This window comes from Medicago sativa, chromosome 6 (genome assembly GCF_051527215.1).
Source record: "Medicago sativa cultivar Bolivia chromosome 6, Bolivia_mono, whole genome shotgun sequence".
In the NCBI taxonomy this organism is placed as follows: Eukaryota; Viridiplantae; Streptophyta; class Magnoliopsida; order Fabales; family Fabaceae; genus Medicago; species Medicago sativa.
Window position 1 is genome coordinate 12162406 of NC_140754.1, and position 20442 is coordinate 12182847.

The 20442-nt window shown below is 37.3% G+C and overlaps 3 protein-coding genes across 3 annotated transcripts; all 3 read right to left on the bottom strand.

Annotated features, from left to right (window-relative positions):
• Positions 1 to 1166: 1166 nt before the first annotated feature.
• On the bottom strand, positions 1167 to 2270 carry LOC146912865 (uncharacterized). Its single transcript, XM_085720791.1, has one exon. The coding sequence runs from the start codon at positions 2268 to 2270 to the stop codon at positions 1167 to 1169; it is 1104 nt and encodes a 367-aa protein (XP_085576917.1).
• Positions 2271 to 9230: 6960 nt separating this feature from the next.
• On the bottom strand, positions 9231 to 10334 carry LOC146912866 (uncharacterized). The gene has a single exon (XM_085720792.1). The coding sequence runs from the start codon at positions 10332 to 10334 to the stop codon at positions 9231 to 9233; it is 1104 nt and encodes a 367-aa protein (XP_085576918.1).
• A 5729-nt stretch (positions 10335 to 16063) lies between these two features.
• On the bottom strand, positions 16064 to 19888 carry LOC146912867 (putative calcium-transporting ATPase 13, plasma membrane-type). The gene is made up of 3 exons (XM_085716194.1): positions 18190 to 19888; positions 17379 to 18065; positions 16064 to 17254 (listed from the first exon to the last, which is right to left on the bottom strand). Exons 1-3 carry the CDS (start codon positions 19517 to 19519, stop codon positions 16212 to 16214), a joined length of 3060 nt encoding a protein of 1019 aa, XP_085572320.1. The 5' UTR covers positions 19520 to 19888; the 3' UTR covers positions 16064 to 16211.
• Positions 19889 to 20442: the final 554 nt, after the last annotated feature.

A 20442-nucleotide genomic window follows, 5' to 3' on the forward strand; every position in this document is an offset into this window, starting at 1 on the left:
TGCTTTGAATCGGAGGTTCTTTGATAGCAGGTACGCCCCAAGTGGATTGTGCCTGACCGGATGCAGTTACTTTGTCATGATCCTTAACTTTTGCATAGATCGCCCTTTTGGGGTTTTCAATCTATCAGGATAATCATCATCATTTTTTTTTGTCTCTAATTTTTGTCTGGACCGCCCTTTCGGGTTTTCAGTCCACCGAGACGCTCATTTTTGCCTAAGCCGCCTTTTTAGGTTTGCGACTTATCGAGCTTTTATTTTTTGACAAAGTATTGCTTGACTGCACCGATATTCATAGGACGTGCAGGTTTGTCACCATCCATAGTTGCGAAAGTCATTGCACACGAGCCTTCATAGTTAGGCATCCACTTGCCCCTAAAGTCTGGTTGAAAAGTAGTACAAAGCTCCCTTCTTGAAATTCATCGGGACGAACGTTCTTGTTAGAAGCTTGTTTCAAACCTCTTTTGATATATTTGCACAAGGTCGTCATTCGTTTAAATTCGATCAAGCTTGGACTTTAGCAGAACTCCTATTGGCGGGACTTTGACCTGCACGGGAAGCACGACCTCCATGTTGAATACTGAGGGAAGGAGGGGGGGGGGGGGGGGGGGGTTGCCCCTGTTGAAGCATGATACCCACGTAAGGTAACAGTAACATCTCATGCCAGTCTTTGTAAATGACTGCCATCTTTTGAATAATTTCTTGATTTTTGATTGCAGCTTCGACGGCTAAGATGCCCCAATATGCAAGAGATCTTGTCGGGAATCTCTTCATTCCCTTCTTCAGCTTCAGACACATGGAACTCAAAGTTGGAAGAGAGGACATGGTTAATGCGTTCAACGGGTTTATTAATGCATGATTTGATTATTGATTTTGACAAATAAGTATAAATTATGATTATGCAGATATTTGAGAATGATTATTTTTTTTGGTTTTTTGTATTACCATTTTTCCAGAACAAGCACAAAATAAAAAACAAAGTTGGGATCAAAACGACCTTTTTATTAACGATGAAAATAGTTAAAGCAAAAAGCCCTACACAAGTTCACTTTCGTCTCGGGCGGGACGAAAGGATTTTTTTGAACAGCGAAAAGCAACAAACAAACAAAAACAGCGGAAGGAACGTCAACAGCGACCCAATTACAGCCAACCATTCCTTGTGTTAAGTCTTAGAAGGTCAGACGGTTGGTCCGGATCAAATTTTGAACTGCCTTCTTCATTGCATTACAATGTTCAATATCATGGCCAGGTGCCCCTTGATGGAAGGTACAGAAAAGGTCAGATCTATACCATGCTGGCAATCTTGTTGGTACCGGAGGAGGCGCCTTGGTCTGGACTAGATTCCTTTCGAGCAACTGTGGAAGCAAAACCGCATATTTTATAGGAATCAGATCATACTGCGGTGTTTTTTGAGCATGGTGATGTGGATTGACTTGCTGACCTTTCACCATATTCACTCCCTGGTCTTTCTCTTTTGAACTGCCAGCGAGGACATTTTCATTGACCAGTCGTCCTTCTCGGACTCCTTCTTCCAGCTGTACACCCATACCGACCATCTCTGCAAAGTTTTTGGGCACACTTCCGACCATCTTCTTGTAGTAGAACTGATTGAGAGTTTTCAAGAAAAGTTTGGTCATCTCCTTCTCTTCTATACGCGGGCTGACCTGGGCAGCGAAATTTCTCCACCGCTGAGCATATTCCTTGAACGTTTCTTTGTCTCCCTGAGTCATAGCCTGAAGATCGCTTCGGTCTGGGGCCATATCCACATTGTAACTGTATTGTTCTACAAAAGCATCACACAGATCACGGAAAGTTTGAATCCTTGTTTTGTCTAGATTCACGTACCACTTTGAAGCAGGACTGGCCAAACTCTCTTGAAAGTAATAGATAAGGATTGGATCATCCTTGGCATAGGCAGACATTCTTCTCACATACATTGTTAGATGTTTCCCAGGACAGGAGTTCCCCTTATACTTCTCGAAATCCGGTACCTTGAACTTGTGTGGTATCTGTACGTTCGGCACCAAACAGAGATCGTAAGCAGATTTCCCAAACCCTTTCTTTCCATGGAGGGCTCTCACATCTCGCTGAATTTCATCATATTTTTGCTGCAAGTCATTAACTCTATCATAGGCCCCCACACTCCCAGAATGGAAGATGGGTTCCTCTTGTTGTGGGATAATATGAACGGCAGGTGCTGAGTAGGTCACGACAGCTGGAGGAATTGTCGTAACTTGCTGAGGAACATGAGTTGCTCGTTGAAAAGTAGGCATCTGATCCTCACAAGCAATGGGACGGAGTATTTCGCCAGCAGTGAGAGGCGGGAACTAAGGTACGGAACGTTGCGGTGTAGAGTACTCTGGAGTATCGGCACAAAATGTCCATTCGGGGCCAGTAGAAACAATTTCGGCTAGAGTCCTGATAGGAGGAGGAGGAGGTGCTTGAGCAACCGTCAGTGCCTTCATTAATTCAGTCATTTCGTCCATCTTGGTCTGCATGGCTGCCATTTCCTCCCGGAGCAATTGATTTTCTTGCTCGAGAAAATCCATCTTCTCTTTATGATTGCTCGAGTGTTATACATGCGAGTTGATTTCGGACGAGGACGCCATGACACTTTTGAGATAGATTGACCTTTTATTGAGAAAAAAATGACTTATGAGACTCAGATTTGAAACTTATGAATGCAAAATGATGCATGATATGCTTATGCAAAAATGGACACATTTTTATTTTATTGAAGGATTCGTCAAAGTGATGTAAACATCATTAGGAACATTGTTTCATTTGATAATTGAAAATATTACAAACAGTTTCCTTTTTAAAAGCGAAAGAAAAGTCAAGGGAAAAGTCCCTAACAAAGCTAAAGTCTAGTTAAGACTTTTAAAGTTGTATTTCTTGGTGTTCCTGTTTACAAGGTCAATACCTTTGATGTTTACAAGACGACTTATCTAAGTCCTTCGATGTTTTGATGAGAAAAAGTTTTTATGAATGAATGCATGTATGCATGGTGAGGTTAGGTATACAATGTTGGAGCTTAGGGATAACAACGCCATTTGGTAAGGACTATGGTTTCAAAAGTACCTATATCACGGGTTCTACCAAGTTCCCAAAGTTTTCAACCACTTCCGAATATTTGTTAGGTGACGAGAGTACTCTCGTTCCAACAATATCCGTAGGTTAGTCTCGTTTGGTTGTAGTATCACGTGTCAACCAATACGAGAGTACTCTCGACTAGCCATCGCACTACGTCCTAAAAAGCCAAGATGGGTTAAAGGTGACTAAAGGTTCTCAACTTCGACGGTCACTTGAAAGTAACATGCCATACGCGAGTACTCACGTCGACAAACGTATACCTCAAAGATCCCTCCATTGAGTGGGTTATCACATGTACCAATACCGAAGAGTACTCTTGGCATGGATACTATGATTATACCCGATCCTATCTTAAGTTCCCTCAAGTCCGGGTGTAGGACTTATCTCACCACTCACGTTTAAGAAAGGAGAAAGAAGAAGGAAGAACAGACATATACACGAATTTCCATCTTTTATTTTTATTTTTTTAAGCAAGTAATAGCACAAAAATTAAATAAGACCAAGTTAGGCTCAACCCTCTTAGGGGGATTCCCCAGTGAAGTCGCCATTTCTGTCGCGTCATTTTTTGGAGATCAAGGCTATTTGATTAGCTTTTGACTCATTAATTATTTCACGACTGAACATTTAATTTTTTAAAGAAAAGGGGAAAAAGTTCGAACTACCCCTTATTGAAAAGATTTTAGGTTCGGGGGTTAGTTACATAAAGGGAAGGTATTAGCACCCTTTATGTCCGTAGTAATCTACGGGAACCTCTTGGTTTCATTTAATTGATGTGCTATAACTTGCTTGTTTTGAAAAAAAGAAAGGGATTTAAAATGAAAAAGAGGAAGACCTAATTATCTACATTTTATTGATTTGGAAGGACAAGTGTCCTCTGCCTACGTACCCGTGAGTGATCAAAACCTCGTAGTTCGGGGTAAAAACTGACGTTTGATTGGTTGTGTATTTTTTATTAGTTTTGAAAAAGGTTTTAAAAGGAAAAGCCAAATGGCAAATAAATTTGTTTGTGTTTTTTAATTTGAAAGAAAATGGACTCAAAATAAGTTAAATTGATTGATATTTGATTAAGAAAATAAAATAAAAAGGGACGTCACTTGATTAGGATCAAGGTTTATTTAAGAAAATATTTTTGTGATTTTTGGTTATTTGCATGTTTTTGTTGTTTTTGAATAATTGGAATTAAACTATCGGAGCAGAAAAAATAAAAGCGTAGGGATTTTGCGGTCACGTTGGATCACCACGAAAAAACCCTTAACCTAAACTAGAGAGAAAATAAAATGCATACACACGCACGCACCCATGCACCTAAAGCTATTACATTAAGCCTGTTATACATTCTAAAGTCTGCGGAAAAGGTAAATAACAGAAAAATAAATATGCATGATTTACACTAAGCCTATATTTACATTCTAATATCCATGTAATAAAAATAAATGACGGAAAATAATATGTAATAGGTGGAATAATAAAGATGCATGAGAAATAAAAAAATGCTAAAGAAAAGAAAGAAAAAAAAAATGCATGAAGAAGAAATTAAAAAAAAAAAAATGCAAAGGGGTCACCAATTCTCTTTATGATTGAATCTCTTTGGAGAGCAGCCATGGCCTTGCAATTGGAATGGAATAGAAAAGCCACTGCAAACACCTACAACGAGTTGTTAACGATAGATTCTCTAGATAAAAGAAGCGGCTGCTACCTGAAACAATTCAAAGCAATATGATATCGAAAACAGTGCATCCACGCAGCAGTTTATGTATATGTATATATGTGGAACACGGCAATCAAAAATAACAATAGCAAAAGTGGTGCTCAAATTGTAATATGGAACTAGAAATTAAAAAAGAATTGCCTCCAACAAGAATTCTAAAAAGTATATTATATTATGGTAGCTAGAAGGTTTGGAGCATTCACAAAGCCTCACGTCACTAGCCAATTGCAACAAAATAATTCTTCTTCCTTGGAATTGAATTTTTTTGAAGGGAATCATTGGAATTGAAATATAGAGCAGCAACGAGTAAGGCAAATTAAAATAAATGGAAAGCTGACGTGAAAGCAATGAAATTGCAACAATATGAAAATAATGGAATTGCAACAGTAGCGTGAAAGCAATAACAAAAGCTTCCAATTGAATTTGAATGGATAATTGTAAAACAAATGTTCTCAAGGGTTCTGAACTATGCTAGCTAACGTGAATTAAAATAAAAAATGCAACGCTGAAACTTCAAACTGTGCAGAAATAAGGGTTTTGGAATTAGGTTAAATTGCGGTGACCAAGGTTATGGTTAGCATGTTTTGGTTGTTATTTATAGGGCAAGGGTTTGTTTAATAGGAGCAGAAAAATCTGTGGCTTGGGGAGAACTATAGGTATCTGTTCCTGGAAGCTTGCTTAAAGGATTGAGGTGTGTGAAAGGATTGGGATGGAGGATGAAAACGTGACAGGCTGTATTAGATTTGAACTTGGACTGTTTTTCGACACACTATTTGGACTTATCACTAAAATAAAAGTAAAAAAAATAAATAAAGGGTTTTTGAACTTATCTAAAAAATAAATAATAAAAAAAATAATAAAAGAAAAGGATAAAAATAAAGAGAAAAGATTAAAATTAATTAAAACCTAAAACTTAAATAAATTAAAGTTAATTACAAAGATAATAAAATAAAAGATGGAAATAAAGATAAAAATAAATGAAACTTAAAGAGAGAAGAGGGTCCGACTCGGAACAAAAAAAATGAGGTATTCTAAAATACATCTCTGCCGAATTTTTCACCGAAAAGTCAAAGACTTAATCAGGGTCAAAGGGCACGTGTCGGTGTATGAATGTAGGATCCTTAGGTCAAAAATTGGGGTATGATAGATGCCCCTATTTAAGTTTCTTCATCCGGAGATTTGAAGATGAAATCTTTGATTTGACGGGTCGAAGAGACTTAAATACAAAGTACACCAATTTTCGACCTAAGATGCTATGAATGCTCGTGATGCAAGTATGAATGCAGGATGACAAATATGATTTGACTGAGACGAGAAACAAAAACGGGATACCCAAATTCGTTGAAGAAAAGGGATCCGACTCTGCTAGAGGGAATGTAGTTTCACTGGGGAAAATGATTGTCTACTACCGTATTGGTTTGGGACGATAGTAAAATAAAGACAAAACTTTTTAGTGACATCTCTTGAACAGCTAAACTGGGGATGACACTGAAGAAAATAAAATGTGATTCCAAACTGAAACATGACGAAAGGTAAACTCAAGCGGTCCGTTGTTTAGGACTTGCCACTTGAAACAGGATAAAGTGTACTCAAGCGGTCCGTTGTTTAGGACTTGCCACTTGAAACAGGATAAAGGTAAACTCAAGCTGTCCGTTGTTTAGGGCTTGCCACTTGAAACAAGATAAAAATAGACTCAAGCTGTCCGTTGTTTAGGACTTGCCACTTGAAACAAGATAAAATGTAGACTCAAGCTGTCCGTTGTTTAGGACTTGCCACTTGAAACAAGATAAAAATAGACTCAAGCTGTCCGTTGTCTAGGACTTGCCACTTGGAACAAGATAAAATGTAGACTCAAGCTGTCCGTTGTCTAGGACTTGCCACTTGAAACAAAATAAAGGTAGACTCAAGCTGTCCGTTGTCTAGGACTTGCCACTTGAAACAAGATAAAGGTAGACTCAAGCTGTCCGTTGTTTAGGACTTGCCACTTGACACTGACGGGTGACATCTCTTGACCAGACACACTGGGGATGACACTTTTGATGATGAGAAGGTAAATGTCAGATGTTCATGCGTAGAAACTTGCGGCTTGACACAATGATAAGTAGAGACCAAATTGAAAAGGCATGACCGAAACAAAATTTTGGTGACTAATGCAATCATGTATGAATTGACATTATGAATATATTGTGTATGTATGAATGTATGAGTACGTGAAAGTATTAATGTATGAATGCATGATTGTATGAATGTATGATTGTATGAATGTATGAATGTAACTTGTATGATTGTATGAACTGTATATGACAGACGACTCGATGAAACGAGACAAGATATGTAGGATGGGAGGCGGACTGACATCGCAGTACAAACACTCGGCAAACTTCCTTGGAGATGATATTATTGTGAACAAATTGAGCCATTGATGTGGTGAAACCCGACACAAGGTAGCAACTGATACCTCCTGGGGAGAGAGCCCAATGTTTAACCGAAATCTGGAAGAAGTCGCCATTTGTAAACCAACGTGGAGTGCCTTTCCCCTGGCATGCTTCAACAGTCATTTTTTTTTTATGCTTTTTTTTTTTTGAAAAATCCCTAACTTTTGCCTGGACCGCCTTTTCGAGTTGTCAGTCCACCGGGAATATATTCCTTTTTTTGTGCCCCTAATTTTTGCCTGGACCGCCCTTTCGGGTTTTCAGTCCACCAGGACGCTCTCTATTGCCTAAGCCGCCCTTTCAGGTTTTCAACTTAGCGAGCTTTTATTTTTGTATTTCTTTTTGTTCTTTTTTTTTTTGACTGAAAGCATCTTGCTCGAAGCAGAGGTCCTCTTCATTGTGCTTAACCATGTTTCTCTTCAGGAATGTAACCGTTCTCGAGGCGGATGTTGATGTACGCTTCAACTACTCACGAGTTCAAAGAGAGTGTGTTTGTTGTTCACACTTTTCAAAAGATGTAAAGAAAAGTTTCGTATTTTTGAAAATTTTTGCTTCAAGTATTGCCATCAAAAAAATAGAAGAAATTCTACAAATAGAATAAACGGGAGTTCCAAATAAATGGTACAGGCTCAAATTTGATGAATTGAGTGGTGGCCTACCAATGGCGTGGCTCCACGAATCTTTGAAAATTTTGAAAAATGGTAAATATAATGGGAAGGGTACATCGAACACATTAACCGTTATTCTCCCTAACAACTTTGAATGCCCCTGTTCCGAGTCTTTGATCTGCAGATGCTTCGAATCGGAGGTTCTTTGATAGCAATTATGCCCCATGCTTTGAATCGGAGGTTCTTTGATAGCAGGTACGCCCCAAGTGGATTGTGCCTGACCGGATGCAGTTACTTTGTCATGATCCTTAACTTTTGCATAGATCGCCCTTTTGGGGTTTTCAATCTATCAGGATAATCATCATCATTTTTTTTTGTCTCTAATTTTTGTCTGGACCGCCCTTTCGGGTTTTCAGTCCACCGAGACGCTCATTTTTGCCTAAGCCGCCTTTTTAGGTTTGCGACTTATCGAGCTTTTATTTTTTGACAAAGTATTGCTTGACTGCACCGATATTCATAGGACGTGCAGGTTTGTCACCATCCATAGTTGCGAAAGTCATTGCACACGAGCCTTCATAGTTAGGCATCCACTTGCCCCTAAAGTCTGGTTGAAAAGTAGTACAAAGCTCCCTTCTTGAAATTCATCGGGACGAACGTTCTTGTTAGAAGCTTGTTTCAAACCTCTTTTGATATATTTGCACAAGGTCGTCATTCGTTTAAATTCGATCAAGCTTGGACTTTAGCAGAACTCCTATTGGCGGGACTTTGACCTGCACGGGAAGCACGACCTCCATGTTGAATACTGAGGGAAGGAGGGGGGGGGGGGGGGGGGGGGTTGCCCCTGTTGAAGCATGATACCCACGTAAGGTAACAGTAACATCTCATGCCAGTCTTTGTAAATGACTGCCATCTTTTGAATAATTTCTTGATTTTTGATTGCAGCTTCGACGGCTAAGATGCCCCAATATGCAAGAGATCTTGTCGGGAATCTCTTCATTCCCTTCTTCAGCTTCAGACACATGGAACTCAAAGTTGGAAGAGAGGACATGGTTAATGCGTTCAACGGGTTTATTAATGCATGATTTGATTATTGATTTTGACAAATAAGTATAAATTATGATTATGCAGATATTTGAGAATGATTATTTTTTTTGGTTTTTTGTATTACCATTTTTCCAGAACAAGCACAAAATAAAAAACAAAGTTGGGATCAAAACGACCTTTTTATTAACGATGAAAATAGTTAAAGCAAAAAGCCCTACACAAGTTCACTTTCGTCTCGGGCGGGACGAAAGGATTTTTTTGAACAGCGAAAAGCAACAAACAAACAAAAACAGCGGAAGGAACGTCAACAGCGACCCAATTACAGCTAACCATTCCTTGTGTTAAGTCTTAGAAGGTCAGACGGTTGGTCCGGATCAAATTTTGAACTGCCTTCTTCATTGCATTACAATGTTCAATATCATGGCCAGGTGCCCCTTGATGGAAGGTACAGAAAAGGTCAGATCTATACCATGCTGGCAATCTTGTTGGTACCGGAGGAGGCGCCTTGGTCTGGACTAGATTCCTTTCGAGCAACTGTGGAAGCAAAACCGCATATTTTATAGGAATCAGATCATACTGCGGTGTTTTTTGAGCATGGTGATGTGGATTGACTTGCTGACCTTTCACCATATTCACTCCCTGGTCTTTCTCTTTTGAACTGCCAGCGAGGACATTTTCATTGACCAGTCGTCCTTCTCGGACTCCTTCTTCCAGCTGTACACCCATACCGACCATCTCTGCAAAGTTTTTGGGCACACTTCCGACCATCTTCTTGTAGTAGAACTGATTGAGAGTTTTCAAGAAAAGTTTGGTCATCTCCTTCTCTTCTATACGCGGGCTGACCTGGGCAGCGAAATTTCTCCACCGCTGAGCATATTCCTTGAACGTTTCTTTGTCTCCCTGAGTCATAGCCTGAAGATCGCTTCGGTCTGGGGCCATATCCACATTGTAACTGTATTGTTCTACAAAAGCATCACACAGATCACGAAAAGTTTGAATCCTTGTTTTGTCTAGATTCACGTACCACTTTGAAGCAGGACTGGCCAAACTCTCTTGAAAGTAATAGATAAGGATTGGATCATCCTTGGCATAGGCAGACATTCTTCTCACATACATTGTTAGATGTTTCCCAGGACAGGAGTTCCCCTTATACTTCTCGAAATCCGGTACCTTGAACTTGTGTGGTATCTGTACGTTCGGCACCAAACAGAGATCGTAAGCAGATTTCCCAAACCCTTTCTTTCCATGGAGGGCTCTCACATCTCGCTGAATTTCATCATATTTTTGCTGCAAGTCATTAACTCTATCATAGGCCCCCACACTCCCAGAATGGAAGATGGGTTCCTCTTGTTGTGGGATAATATGAACGGCAGGTGCTGAGTAGGTCACGACAGCTGGAGGAATTGTCGTAACTTGCTGAGGAACATGAGTTGCTCGTTGAAAAGTAGGCATCTGATCCTCACAAGCAATGGGACGGAGTATTTCGCCAGCAGTGAGAGGCGGGAACTAAGGTACGGAACGTTGCGGTGTAGAGTACTCTGGAGTATCGGCACAAAATGTCCATTCGGGGCCAGTAGAAACAATTTCGGCTAGAGTCCTGATAGGAGGAGGAGGAGGTGCTTGAGCAACCGTCAGTGCCTTCATTAATTCAGTCATTTCGTCCATCTTGGTCTGCATGGCTGCCATTTCCTCCCGGAGCAATTGATTTTCTTGCTCGAGAAAATCCATCTTCTCTTTATGATTGCTCGAGTGTTATACATGCGAGTTGATTTCGGACGAGGACGCCATGACACTTTTGAGATAGATTGACCTTTTATTGAGAAAAAAATGACTTATGAGACTCAGATTTGAAACTTATGAATGCAAAATGATGCATGATATGCTTATGCAAAAATGGACACATTTTTATTTTATTGAAGGATTCGTCAAAGTGATGTAAACATCATTAGGAACATTGTTTCATTTGATAATTGAAAATATTACAAACAGTTTCCTTTTTAAAAGCGAAAGAAAAGTCAAGGGAAAAGTCCCTAACAAAGCTAAAGTCTAGTTAAGACTTTTAAAGTTGTATTTCTTGGTGTTCCTGTTTACAAGGTCAATACCTTTGATGTTTACAAGACGACTTATCTAAGTCCTTCGATGTTTTGATGAGAAAAAGTTTTTATGAATGAATGCATGTATGCATGGTGAGGTTAGGTATACAATGTTGGAGCTTAGGGATAACAACGCCATTTGGTAAGGACTATGGTTTCAAAAGTACCTATATCACGGGTTCTACCAAGTTCCCAAAGTTTTCAACCACTTCCGAATATTTGTTAGGTGACGAGAGTACTCTCGTTCCAACAATATCCGTAGGTTAGTCTCGTTTGGTTGTAGTATCACGTGTCAACCAATACGAGAGTACTCTCGACTAGCCATCGCACTACGTCCTAAAAAGCCAAGATGGGTTAAAGGTGACTAAAGGTTCTCAACTTCGACGGTCACTTGAAAGTAACATGCCATACGCGAGTACTCACGTCGACAAACGTATACCTCAAAGATCCCTCCATTGAGTGGGTTATCACATGTACCAATACCGAAGAGTACTCTTGGCATGGATACTATGATTATACCCGATCCTATCTTAAGTTCCCTCAAGTCCGGGTGTAGGACTTATCTCACCACTCACGTTTAAGAAAGGAGAAAGAAGAAGGAAGAACAGACATATACACGAATTTCCATCTTTTATTTTTATTTTTTTAAGCAAGTAATAGCACAAAAATTAAATAAGACCAAGTTAGGCTCAACCCTCTTAGGGGGATTCCCCAGTGAAGTCGTCATTTCTGTCGAGTCATTTTTTGGAGATCAAGGCTATTTGATTAGCTTTTGACTCATTAATTATTTCACGACTGAACATTTAATTTTTTAAAGAAAAGGGGAAAAAGTTCGAACTACCCCTTATTGAAAAGATTTTAGGTTCGGGGGTTAGTTACATAAAGGGAAGGTATTAGCACCCTTTATGTCCGTAGTAATCTACGGGAACCTCTTGGTTTCATTTAATTGATGTGCTATAACTTGCTTGTTTTGAAAAAAAGAAAGGGATTTAAAATGAAAAAGAGGAAGACCTAATTATCTACATTTTATTGATTTGGAAGGACAAGTGTCCTCTGCCTACGTACCCGTGAGTGATCAAAACCTCGTAGTTCGGGGTAAAAACTGACGTTTGATTGGTTGTGTATTTTTTATTAGTTTTGAAAAAGGTTTTAAAAGGAAAAGCCAAATGGCAAATAAATTTGTTTGTGTTTTTTAATTTGAAAGAAAATGGACTCAAAATAAGTTAAATTGATTGATATTTGATTAAGAAAATAAAATAAAAAGGGACGTCACTTGATTAGGATCAAGGTTTATTTAAGAAAATATTTTTGTGATTTTTGGTTATTTGCATGTTTTTGTTGTTTTTGAATAATTGAAATTAAACTATCGGAGCAGAAAAAATAAAAGCGTAGGGATTTTGCGGTCACGTTGGATCACCACGAAAAAACCCTTAACCTAAACTAGAGAGAAAATAAAATGCATACACACGCACGCACCCATGCACCTAAAGCTATTACATTAAGCCTGTTATGCGGAAAAGGTGAATAACAGAAAAATAAATATGCATGATTTACACTAAGCCTATATTTACATTCTAATATCCATGTAATAAAAATAAATGACGGAAAATAATATGTAATAGGTGGAATAATAAAGATGCATGAGAAATAAAAAAATGCTAAAGAAAAGAAAGAAAAAAAAAATGCATGAAGAAGAAATTAAAAAAAAAAAAATGCAAAGGGGTCACCAATTCTCTTTATGATTGAATCTCTTTGGAGAGCAGCCATGGCCTTGCAATTGGAATGGAATAGAAAAGCCACTGCAAACACCTACAACGAGTTGTTAACGATAGATTCTCTAGATAAAAGAAGCGGCTGCTACCTGAAACAATTCAAAGCAATATGATATCGAAAACAGTGCATCCACGCAGCAGTTTATGTATATGTATATATGTGGAACACGGCAATCAAAAATAACAATAGCAAAAGTGGTGCTCAAATTGTAATATGGAACTAGAAATTAAAAAAGAATTGCCTCCAACAAGAATTCTAAAAAGTATATTATATTATGGTAGCTAGAAGGTTTGGAGCATTCACAAAGCCTCACGTCACTAGCCAATTGCAACAAAATAATTCTTCTTCCTTGGAATTGAATTTTTTTGAAGGGAATCATTGGAATTGAAATATAGAGCAGCAACGAGTAAGGCAAATTAAAATAAATGGAAAGCTGACGTGAAAGCAATGAAATTGCAACAATATGAAAATAATGGAATTGCAACAGTAGCGTGAAAGCAATAACAAAAGCTTCCAATTGAATTTGAATGGATAATTGTAAAACAAATGTTCTCAAGGGTTCTGAACTATGCTAGCTAACGTGAATTAAAATAAAAAATGCAACGCTGAAACTTCAAACTGTGCAGAAATAAGGGTTTTGGAATTAGGTTAAATTGCGGTGACCAAGGTTATGGTTAGCATGTTTTGGTTGTTATTTATAGGGCAAGGGTTTGTTTAATAGGAGCAGAAAAATCTGTGGCTTGGGGAGAACTATAGGTATCTGTTCCTGGAAGCTTGCTTAAAGGATTGAGGTGTGTGAAAGGATTGGGATGGAGGATGAAAACGTGACAGGCTGTATTAGATTTGAACTTGGACTGTTTTTCGACACACTATTTGGACTTATCACTAAAATAAAAGTAAAAAAAATAAATAAAGGGTTTTTGAACTTATCTAAAAAATAAATAATAAAAAAAATAATAAAAGAAAAGGATAAAAATAAAGAGAAAAGATTAAAATTAATTAAAACCTAAAACTTAAATAAATTAAAGTTAATTACAAAGATAATAAAATAAAAGATGGAAATAAAGATAAAAATAAATGAAACTTAAAGAGAGAAGAGGGTCCGACTCGGAACAAAAAAAATGAGGTATTCTAAAATACATCTCTGCCGAATTTTTCACCGAAAAGTCAAAGACTTAATCAGGGTCAAAGGGCACGTGTCGGTGTATGAATGTAGGATCCTTAGGTCAAAAATTGGGGTATGACAGTTCCTTATAAGTATTCAAAAGTTGTTCTGTACAAGAATTGATATCATTCCATTGTGATGGTATTTCTTCGAGTTTTTAGTTCCCCAAATGTTTTGTGTCTAGTATTTTGGTCCCTGTTTTTAAGTCAGATCATGTATCAAATTATGATTTTTTAACAAAATTTTGCAGGAAGTTTAATGATGTGACTACACTCGAAATGAGATCATTCAAGCGTGGTAGCCAGGGGCGGATCTAGACATGATGATTTGGTGTGGCAAAAATTTATAATACGATATATATATTGGTAATGAGAAAATTAAACAGAAAAAACACTACAGCCAAATGGCTAAGGTAAGACTGTTTCTAAGAACTGTTTCAACTAAGTGGTGGATGGGATTCGAACATGAGACTTAGGACTTAGAATTGAAACAGTTGTTGTGGAAGAAGATGAAGCCCTACATTAAGCATTGAGCCCATTCACCAAATGAAGGTTATGACATCAAATGATGAATGTCAGGAAATTTGGAGATTAACACCTAAGATACTTGTGATCATGGCAAGGAGATAATGACAATCCCACCTATGTCGCTAAACCAATCTCTTCTTTGACCCAGTGAAACACTTGTTTTGAGTAAATTTTAAAACATTAATTACCTTACTGTTTTTGATAGGGAGAGGATCCACTCCGGTGGAAATTTCCTCCTTTTTCTCCAGTGAAATAATTTTAGCAGTCCATTCATTTTAATGACACCTTAACTAATCTTAGTCCTTCATTCATTTTAATGTGTCATTTTCATTTCCCTCTCTTTTCACGTTCTGGCTTCCTGTAGAAATAATAGAAACCGCTTCATCTTCTTCCACAACAACACAGACCTAGTGAACTCTGAACATCAACTATATTGACGTCGTTGTCGTGTGCAATCTGTTGACGCCGTCACATGCAATCTGTAGAAACCGCTTTTGTTCAAGTACTCTGTCGAACATTAAATCCAATTTTTTCACCATAATCATTCCAAAAACCCCTAGCCTCTTCCCAAGTATAAAATTGTTTTCCTAGTTGAGGTTTCCACTCAAATTCGTTATCCATGTAGATGGCTTGTGGTGCAACAATAGAATCAATTGGCAACCTAATCGATTGAAATAAAAAAGAACGACTTAAAATATATACTATAATCAGACAAGAGTATAAAGCTACTACAACTTAAATAATATGAAATGAAATGATAGATTTGGTTACCTAAGTCTACTATCACAATTTTCATTCCACATAAACAAATTTCGAATGGATTGTAACCTTGAGACAATGGAGACAATGAATTTGAGACAATGGCAGAGGCGATGAATGCGTGTCGCAATAGGGAGAGACAACGTCGAATACTGGTGCGAAGACAACGACAACGGTGACGGCGATGACAATCAAGAAGCACAACAGTGGTAATCGATGGAGCACAACGACGACATCGTCAACCAAAGAGCACACAACGGCACCAACAATAGTTGCATGTGACGGCGTCAACAGATTGCACACGACAACGACGTCAATATAGTTGATGTTCAGAGTTCACTAGGTCTGTGTTGTTGTGGAAGAAGATGAAGCGGTTTCTATTATTTCTACAGGAAGCCAGAACGTGAAAAGAGAGGGAAATGAAAATGACACATTAAAATGAATGAAGGACTAAGATTAGTTAAGGTGTCATTAAAATGAATGGACTGCTAAAATTATTTCACTGGAGAAAAAGGAGGAAATTTCCACCGGAGTGGATCCTCTCCCTATCAAAAACAGTAAGGTAATTAATGTTTTAAAATTTACTCAAAACAAGTGTTTCACTGGGTCAAAGAAGAGATTGGTTTAGCGACATAGGTGGGATTGTCATTATCTCCTTGCCATGATCACAAGTATCTTAGGTGTTAATCTCCAAATTTCCTGACATTCATCATTTGATGTCATAACCTTCATTTGGTGAATGGGCTCAATGCTTAATGTAGGAGCAGAAAACAATAAATTGCATTCAAAAGTCCCTAAACTTAACTAAGCACCAAGAAATTGCATTGACATTATATCCTGAATAAAAATGTGTTTTATTAAATATTAAAGAATGTGTATCATGTAACAAATGTGATTAAAAATATGTACTATACAAATAGAATGGTCCCACATTTACATAAAAACCCACATTTTCTTTCCTAGATGTAGCATCACTAAAGCAATCAATATGGCTTATTCTTCAAAATCTCTTCTAAGTCTTCTTCATTCTCAAAAAATCAAGAAATGGTTTATCTGAGACAGGAATCAACTTCACAACAAAACCAATTGGCCAAGAAACAGCACCAAAACCAATACAAACAATCCATTCACTCCAATTCAACCTTTCTGTACCAGCAAACTTCTTCAAAAACTCAACCATCACAACTTGAAGCACCAATGTCACACCAATAATTCCCAAAAACAACTTACTCTTAAAAATCCCTTCAAACACATTCTTCTTCTCCAATTTCCTTGCATTAAACTCATTAAACACTTGACATAGAACAAATGTATTAAATATCAATGTATCATTTACCTTTGATGTCACACCAAAAATATCCTCACCTTTGAATTGAAGAGTTAACAAAATTATTATTTGGTACAAAGCTTGTGCCACAAGATTCCTCCACATAATGTTAGTTATAAGAGGCTTTGTTCTACCAACTGGTTTTTTATACATTAATTCCTTGGTAGGTTTTTCAGTTGCAAGAGCCAATGCACCTAATGTATCCATAATCAAATTCACCCATAATAATTGGACTGCTGTTAATGGTACTTCACCGGCTGAAACCGCGGCTACGAAATTGATAACAAGTGCTGCCACATTCACTGTTAATTGAAATTGAATGAATTTTTGAATGTTGTTGTAAACACATCTTCCCCAGTTTAGAACTGTTACTATAGATGCAAAATTGTCATCTAATATAACAATATCTGAACTCTCTTTTGCAACTTCTGTACCTTGAATTCCCATTGAAAGTCCGATATCGGCTTCTTTCAATGCCGGTGCATCGTTTGTTCCATCTCCTGTTACAGCAACTACATGGCCTTTTTGTTTTAAACATTGAACCATTAGAAGTTTGTCAAATGGAGAAGATCTTGCCATCACAGAGATTTTCTCAACTTTTTCTAATCTCTCTTCGTGCGTAAAATTGCGAAATTGTTCGCCTTCAACCACCGTTTCATCTGTGTCCTGGTTAGGTCGAAGAATTCCGCATTCAAATGCTATAGCTTTCGCAGTGAAAACATTGTCACCTATAATCAGATATAAAGTTACCCTTTATTTTCATTTTCATATAGACTCGTATGCATAAATAGAGAATTTTTTATTCAATATCGAAAGATCATGTTACTCATAAATTAGATATTATAGTAATACCTGTAATCATTTTGACATTCACACCGGCATGTTGGCAAGCTTCCACCGCTGTCTTCACCCCTGGACGACACGGATCCTTAATACCGACAAGCCCTAACAATGTTAAATCATTCTCTTTTACCACCATCTTGGTGTTGTCGCCTTCATCTCCTAGCTTTTCGTCTGCGACTTCTGTATACGCTAAAGCGATGCAACGAAGACTACTAGCCGCCATACCTTGAATAATGCTTTCGAATTTCAGCATAGATTCATTGTCAAGATCTTTCAAAATTCCGTAACCATCATAGTATCTTGAGCACATTCTTAGAACCATCTCTGCTGCTCCTTTGCAATGTGCAATAGTTTTGTTGTCAACATTCCTTCTCAACAAAATTCCACTTCTTTTCTTCTTTGAGTTGAAAGTCTCAACTTGAATAATAGAACAACATTTTGTCAAGTGCTCCATATCCATTTTCAATTCCAAAACAGCCCAAGATAGTATTGCTTTTTCTGTTGGACTGCCTGAAAACTCGAATTCAGAATCCGAACCTAATTTCGATTTGTGAACACCACCAGTTGTATTGAGTGCAATTCCTTCTTTGATCAATTGAAGAACATATGGATCAACATTTGAATATGCACCCTCTTCCAATGGTTCTAAACCAAGCCAAAACTTCGTCACCTTCATCTGATTCAAAGTGAGTGTACCTAATATCAAAAGTAAGACTCCTTGTTACAACCTTTTTCTTAAAAAATCAATTTTTGAGAAACAAAATGAATAATCACTTTTGTAAACAGCTTTTAAAGAATCAATTATTTTTTCAAATGGTACCTGTTTTGTCGGTGCAAATAGTAGTAGCAGATCCCATAGTCTCACATGCAGAGAGTTTTCTCACCATTGCTTGATCAGCCATCATTTTCTTCATTGAATAAGCAAGTGTCAATGTCACAGCTAATGGCAAACCCTCAGGGATTGCAACAACGACAATAGTAACAGCATCAGCAATGATTCCAATAATTGCATTCATCACATCATCGAAACTAGTCTTTTTACCGTTGAACTCTCTAACTCCGTTATCGGTCTTTGTGTTCCCGGTGAAATATCGAATCAATAGAACAACAAGGACTAAAAACGCGACAACCAAACCAACTTTTCCGATCGATGATGTTAGCTTATTCAACCTTGTTTGCAAAGGCGTCTCCTCGTCGATGTCATTGCTTATTGAACTCATCATTTGTCCCCATGTCGTGTTCATACCAACCGATGTAACAAGCATTTTTGCATATCCATCGACAACTTTTGTTCCGGAAAGTAAAAAAGGATGAAAATTTCGATTTATCTCTACATGATCGCTCTCACCTGTCATGCTCGATTCATCAACTCTCAACGAATGTCCATCTACGAACAATCCATCAGCCGGTACTTGATCACCAATCTTCAAACAAACAACATCACCAACAACAATATCAAATATTGATACCTTTAACCGACGACCACTTCGAACCAAATCAATTTGAATGTCATTGCTAACTTGAGACAATTTATCAAATTGTTTGTTTTGTTTGAAGTTGCTTATTGATGACATCGAAATAACGATGAAAACAGCTAGGAAAATGCTACCACCATCATACCAACCTTCTTTGATTCCATGTTGCTTGATACCAAAGCCAAGTGAAAGTGTAGCACAAACCAAAAGGATTATAATAGTTACATCCTTAAAAGCTTCAACAACAAAATGAATGAAACTTTTAGAAGGTGGTTTTTTGTAATTGTTGGAACCAAACACTTGTTTCCTAATTGCAATGTCTCCAAAATCATGATCATCACTTTTGACACCAAACTCAATGTTGGTTTTAAGTGATGAAGCAACACCTTCAACTCCACCATGATTTTGAAGTGTGTCGATGTTTTTCTCTTTGACAATATCTATGAGAGTTTCTTGATCAATGGTAAAAGGGTGTGGTGAATTGAAATCAACCACGGTGAAAGATGGAATAGGTGTGATTTTTGGTTTCTTGGTAAAATGTGACATGAAAGCCCTAGAACAATAGATTTTCATGAAAGCATTGTGCCATCTTTTGTTGTGTGTGTGATTGGTGTTTTTTGGTGCATTGAGAAGTGTCTCAATGTCGTTCATGTTTGTGAAAAATGTCATTGACATGGTTTCAAGAACAAAAGTATAACAATAATAATTTTGAGATGGTAATAATAATAATTATAATAACAAAATAAAATTTATATGAAGAAAATTATGAAGGAGAATGAATCGAAAGATTTTGAGACTATAGTTGACACAATAGGACCAATGCAATTCGTATGTCAAATTGATGTAAATATTGGATGATAATAACTTCGTATCATGTTTAACATTATATATGGATGAGTAAAATTAATCTACGCGGTTACTTATAAATGCATGATATATTTCTTAACATGCAGGTACGTAATACGTATGATTCAATTTGTTGATGAAAGGGAAAGTTAGCAATTCATACTGCTTTTGGGAAAAAATTAATTTGGCGTGTCGACTATAAGATTCTAAAATCAATTTTTTTTATTTGTTAAGGAATGAAGGAAGTTACTAGGAAGTGGACTGGTGGGAGTGCTCTAATTAATTTGGTATGTTTGACGTCATAGTCGACAAGATTTTGAAAAGATGAAGTTATGTTATGCCCCACGTATTGACCACGTATGTGTTCTTTCTTTCATTCTTCCTCGTTGTTTGACAGAAAGTACATATGAGTACAACTTACGGTTAAGTTCACATGTAATTTTACTTCGTCTAAACCAAGTCCGAGACGAGTAATTCTTCCATTGACATAAACCTAAATGAAAATCATTTAACCGCACACACAATTAAAAAAAATAAAAAAGAAATAAATTAGACACATAATTTTTTACTTTTATCTTTAATTTTGTTTATCTATGTGTGTGTCTAAGTGTTTTTTGTTTGTGTTTCTATCCAACCAAGAATTTCTCGTCAGAGTCTTGGTAGGCTACTATCAAATCAGTCTTCGATTATATTAATATATTAAGTCGATTTTTATCAAAAGTTTTTCAATTAGATTCATCATCATGTGATAA